Source organism: Arachis duranensis, chromosome 10 (assembly GCF_000817695.3).
Source record: "Arachis duranensis cultivar V14167 chromosome 10, aradu.V14167.gnm2.J7QH, whole genome shotgun sequence".
In the NCBI taxonomy this organism is placed as follows: domain Eukaryota; kingdom Viridiplantae; phylum Streptophyta; class Magnoliopsida; order Fabales; family Fabaceae; genus Arachis; species Arachis duranensis.
Window position 1 is genome coordinate 82,545,979 of NC_029781.3, and position 6,155 is coordinate 82,552,133.

At 39.4% G+C, this 6,155-nt stretch overlaps 2 protein-coding genes across 2 annotated transcripts in view; one reads left to right on the forward strand and one right to left on the reverse strand.

The window, feature by feature from the left end:
• The window catches only part of LOC107470431 (uncharacterized), a 13,548-nt gene extending 12,176 nt beyond the window's left edge, over positions 1–1,372 (forward strand). Inside the window, exons 4-5 of the mRNA XM_016089834.1 lie at positions 35–408; positions 510–1,372. Coding sequence (XP_015945320.1) covers positions 35–408; positions 510–1,372 — 1,237 coding nt within the window. The remainder of the gene's footprint in view (positions 1–34; positions 409–509) is intronic.
• A 1,914-nt stretch (positions 1,373–3,286) lies between these two features.
• On the reverse strand, positions 3,287–4,453 carry LOC107470430 (protein MAIN-LIKE 1-like). Its single transcript, XM_052255664.1, has 5 exons — positions 4,448–4,453; positions 3,971–4,392; positions 3,677–3,862; positions 3,502–3,592; positions 3,287–3,382 (listed from the first exon to the last, which is right to left on the reverse strand). Exons 1-5 carry the CDS (start codon positions 4,451–4,453, stop codon positions 3,287–3,289), a joined length of 801 nt encoding a protein of 266 aa, XP_052111624.1.
• Positions 4,454–6,155: the final 1,702 nt, after the last annotated feature.

Consider the following 6,155-nt stretch of genomic DNA (forward strand, 5'->3'; position numbering starts at 1 on the left):
ATAGAGTATTTTGGAGTTACTACCCCTGTATCAGGGCATTCAGACATTGTAAGCCAGTTGTCCAGGTGGACGGGACTCACTTGTACGGAAAGTATAAGGGTTGTCTCCTAGTCGCAGTTTCACAGGATGGCAACAACAACATCGTCCCAATTGCGTTTGCTATTGTCGAGGGAGAGACTTCTGATGCGTGGCACTTTTTCCTTAGTAACTTACGTCAACATGTTGTCACTCGAGATGGTGTGGGACTGATATCCGACCGACATGAATCCATCAATGCAGCTGTGGAACGGAGTAACGGAGCCTGGTCACCTCCTAGAGCTTTTCATATGTTCTGCATCAGGCATATAGAGTCGAATTTTCTGCGGAAATTCAAGGCACCGTACCTCCAAAAATTGGTCGTCAACATAGGTAATCATCTACTAAATTTAAGTAACTTAATAACAGTTGTTAAATATTAATATTTGTTTTCGACATTTATAATTTTTCTTTTTTTTGTTGCTATCCTCTAGGATATTCCAGGACGGTGCGGGAGTATGAAGTGCGTTACCAGCGATTACGGGAACGGGGGGAAGCGTATACCAACTGGTTAAACCAAATTCCTCGCAGGGAAGCGTATACCAACTGGTTAAACCGAATTCCTCGCGAACAGTACGCATTGGCGTTTGATGGTGGATACCGATGGGGTCACATGACAACGAATCTAGTGGAATGCATCAATTCAGTGTTGAAGGGTGCACGCAATCTTCCTATTACTGCTCTTGTCAAGGCAACATTCTACAGGCTAAACGAGCTTTTCACCAGAAAAAGAGCAGAGGCAGAAGCGCGGATTAATGCTGGCCATGTGTTCTCCGAAGTCGTGACCTCGAAGTTGCTTGCAAACCAACTTGCATCAGGAAACATACAGGTCAGTTGCTTTGACCGGCAGAATGAGGTCTTCGAGGTGCGTGAGATGCCAAGCAGACTGGAGTTTGCAGTCGATCTACGTGGCCTTCGATGTGACTGTGGTGAGTTCCAGGTGGACCGGATCCCCTGCAGACATGTGTTCGCATGTTGCGCAAACCAGCGACTGGATTGGAAACTATATGTGCATGATGTGTATAAGATGGACCAAGTTCGGCGGGTGTACCGAGCAAGATTTAGGCCACTAGGTAACCCGACGACATGGCCTGCGTACAACGGTCCTCGCTACGTACCAAATCCGTATTTGAGACGTGTCTCGAAAGGGCGCCCCAGGATGACGCGCTTCTTGAATGAGATGGACACGCGAATGTTACGTCGTCCTAGGCGATGTACGCTATGTGGAGCTGAGGGACACAGTCGTAGTAGATGCCGTCAGTCAGCTGGTAGAACTGCCGACGGAGATGCTCATTAGGTTCACATTGTGGTAGGTGTAGAAAGTCACTATTATGGCATGGGTTGTCATTTTGATGTAACTTGACCTGATATGTGTAGCATTATATAATGTTTTTAATTTGTTTTTATCTTTAAACGGTTTTTGTATTCTAATGTTTTTCTTAATGAACCGGCCGGTCCGGTGCACAGATATTCTCGTTGCACTTGCCGGTCCACTACACATTTTTCTTGATTGAACTGGCTTGTTCGCATCACAGGTCTTCCAATTGACCCGGCCGGTCCGGTTCAATCATTTTTATTCATGACCCGGCCGGTCCGGTTCAATATGTTTTGCTAAATGAACCGACCGGTCCGGTTCAATCATTTTATTGATGAACCGGCGGGTCCGGTTCAATCAGTTTCTCTGATTGACCCGGCCGTTCCGGTTCAATCTTTTTTTTGCTGCATCAACTGTCCGGTCCGGTCCAATCATTTTTAATTGTTGAACCGGCCGGTCCGGTTCAATAAGTTTCTCTGAATGAATCGACCGGTCCGATCCAAGGCCCCTACATATACAATACCTATAGCTTAATACGTAGTCAAGATCAATAATACCCGAATAGTGTCCGTAGTGCATAAATACTCTAAACATACAACATAAACGTAGTGCGTACATACTCTAAACATACAACATAAATACAACATAGTCCAGGTGATTACTACTTAAATAAATAATTTACAACACAACTACTTTCTCATGGCCCACTTCACATCCTTGACTAAATTTTTGCATTTCTTGGCTGCCTTTCTGAAAACAGATGGAGTGTAGCGACTAGCACTGCGACGTGGTGGATCAATCCTCAGATTGTAACCTTTGGAGGTTTCATCCGGAGTGCGTGCATTACCTGTATACAATTTATAAAAAACAATTAAATGTAGTGCACCAGGTAATCAAAGCAAGACATATACCACATATGATTTACTAAAAATAAAAAACAGATGCCAGTTATGAACAAAAAATAAATAAGTAATGGAACATGTAAAGTAAAATACAAAACATAATACCATCGTTACGAGATTCCTCATCCTCATCGAAATCCTCTATTTCATCATCATCATGATCCTCCTCGTCATCCGGGTCATCTACTAGATACGCATCTGTCTCTCTGTCAAGTGTGTTAGCATTTTCCTCGATGAGTCCCATGGAAACACGGTTAGGATTCTGACTAAAAAAAGCTCCGTGTCCACCATCACTCCTACTAGAGTCAACCGACACAAACCCCCCAGAAGCAACCGATGATGTATGGCCCGGATACCTCGCATCCAATGAATACCTACCTGCCATGAACTCAGGCTGATGTCCATATTGTGATAGTCCAGGATCTGCAGACATCAACCCAAGCAACTGGCTAAAAGAACCTCCTTCTCCTGTTTCAAACTGTGAGGTTCCCCAATATTGTTGACTTATTGGAACTGATGGGGGGAACTGTGTCTGAGGTACATAATGGCTTGAGGACTGAGGTTGTTCTTCTGGAATCGGGTTTGTAGGTAATATATGCGGCGAATGTGGCTCTTTTACTTGATTGTCATCATCCATATCCTGACTACCCTCATCGATATCCTGATTATCCTCATCCAAATCCTGATCACCTTCCTCCATATCCTGATCACCTTCATCATTATCTTGACCCACAAGATTTGATAAAATGTGATTGGCTTATTAGGGTAAGCTTGATCAGCAGGAAGTATTGTTGGGTTATAAGGAGGTATAATGGTAGTCACACTTGTACCAGAGCCACCATTTCACAGGATCATTCGAAGCTGGACTCCATCACAATTGCAGAAGCAATAAAGCCATTGGTTGAGGCTGACCCCTCCGTAAAGGTAAAATCGGTTATAGCAGAAGTGCAATCGAAGTTCAACTATACTGTTAATTATCGGAAAGCATGGTTGGCTAAGCAAAGGGCAGTAGAAAAAATATTTGCATGTAGATTTCAGGAGGAATGATGTTCGGATCCACCCGATCCACAGCATAAGCAACCCAAACAAACTGGAAAAAATAAAGGAACCTCAACATAACAGTCCACAAAGCCAATTACAATAACAATGCTGTATAATTATGTCTCAGAACCTAAACAGATAACTAATACTACTTTAATTAAAACACACCTGCCCTTCCTGAAGTTCATCAAATGTCTTCCTAAAGTGAGCTAACTTCATATATCTATATCGTCGGTCACCACGCTCCCAGTTCCGCCACCTATTATGATATATTCAATTACCTCAACTACCATTAAATGAATCTTAAATATCAAGATACGGGTACATTCTAACAAATTATTACCTGTTTGCTAGCGGAAAACTTCGAGGTTCCCTAGGTAGCGGCGATAGGTATGGCAGCCTGATCCAAGCCCAACAGAGTAGAAGTGTCAGTGGACCATCCATTTCCTTGTAGTTAAAACGGGATGCCCGGCATAATGCCCTGTAGAGATGTGCCAGGCATGCCGCTCCCCAACTATACTGACCAATACTACCAAAATCACATAGCAAGGGTAGAAATTTCCAATGCACTCCTGCCCCAGACTTATCCCCAAACAAGATCGTCCCGATTAACAACATAATATGGCACCTCACATACCTCTGCATACTGATATCATCAATCAACTGTAAATTTTCCTTTAGATCACGCAGCCAGGTAAGTTTTATGCAACTAGATCTACAATCAGACATACGCGGTGCAACTCCAAATTGAAGCAAACACTCCGCCTCCAACGCTTCAAAACTGCTCATTGTCATCCCTGTGACTGGAAGACCATCTGTGGGAAGACCAAGAATCAGAGCTACATCTTCAAGTGTCACAGCACATTCACCAATGGGAAGGTGGAACGTATGTGTCTCTGGGTGCCAACGTTCAATTAGAGCATTTACCAATGCTTTCTGACACTGCACTATCCCAATCTGAGATGCATGATAGAACCCGGTAATTCGCAAATGATCCTCCACCCTTTCGTTGTACCGATCCGGAGGAAGTGGATGGTTACATGTCAACATTCTTGATTTCTACAAAAAAAACATAACAAATTACTAATCAAATTATTAAGAATTACTAACTTACCATCATCAATCCTTTGACTGAATCCTTATACAACTAACTCTTGTAACTTCTAAATTTAACTAGTTAATCCTCAAAAGTATTCATAACTGCTAATGAAACTCATTACAAATACATATATTCCTAATCATAAATCTCAACAATATTTACAACATCCACAATAATATCGAACGTTAATTACTCTTTTGTTAAAAAATTTTTCCCCTGCAATACAAAATATTAATAAATCTGTATATGCCATCATTCATATTCTAACAACGGTAATAATTAATTTGCTAATAATAATTACTACAATTAAAATTATTTAAATATTCTCATAAAGAAATAGCTAACATGGCTTAATTAAAATAACCTTTCTAATCAACTCAGCATTAACACTTTATCACAATAATAATAACATTTAACCAAAATCGATAACAGTTATACTTAATTTCTTAAAAACACATTTAAATAACATTGGCTTACAAATAATAATTATACTAAAAATAAATAAATTTATAAAAAATTTACATTATCTACTACTTACTACTACAGCCAAAAACACAAAACTAATGCATGTCTAACAACAATATAATCATAAAAAAAATTTTAATCATCATAAATATAATTATTAATCTGTTCAAAATATTTTAAAATAATATAACTAATATTCATAAATTAGTCATAATCATTCTATTTATATTCTTCAACTGTGTGTCTAACAACAATCATAATATTAAAATTTTATATTTTAATAACTATAAATATAAAAAAATTAAAAAATTTAAAAAAAATTAAAAAAATACTTACATAATCAGGATCACTGAGATAGTGAATAATATGAAGCTCAGATCGATCAACATCTTTAATTTTATATTTTTTTGGCATTCTTGTTGAAAGCCCTCCTCCACCATGCAAAACTCAGAGAGATGAAGAAGAAGGCTGTGAGGGGAAAAGGTTAGTGGGAGTGAAGTGTGGATTCGGATGGTGAGGGAGCAAAGTTCTCTTTCTGTGTTTATGAGGGGCACCGTCTAGGAACTCAACGGGGAAGCGACGCGTGTCCATTGTCGGCACCAACTCGGACCGTGCGACTAGTCCAATAAAAATCGGACAGTCCGTGAAGTAGCCATCTCGGAGGGTCCGAGTCCCTCACCAACCTGAGCCAAATGCACTGGACTCGGACCGTGCGTTTTCTGTCTTGAACTCGGAGGGTCCGAGTAGCTTTCCCCCTGACACCACAACTTGGTTACACACCTCTCACCCCCATATCATTATCATAAACCAGCTACGGTACAATATCTAAATTAAAAAGCGTGAGAGATTAGGACACGATGAAAATTTATGTATAATATTAAAAGATGATTTAGTCAAACTATCTACTAATTTTTTATTATCAACTTTATATAAAGAATATTATAAATAATGTCACTAAATCCATAAAATAAAAAAGAGTAAAGTATTATTTTTGTCCCCAATATTTAGGGTAAATTTTATTTGTGTCTCTAACGTTTAAATCGTCCCATTTTATATCCCTAACGTTTGTAAAAATGATTCAATGTTATCCTGACTTCAATTACACATCATGAACGTTTTAGTTTGAGTTTTAAAAATCTCTTCTTCAAGTTAGAATATAAATGTTTGGGATAGAATTGATGATCCACTCCGAAAAATAGTTCATCAAAAGTTGAAACTAATTCCTACAACATTTACATAATTCACTTTTCTAGGGACA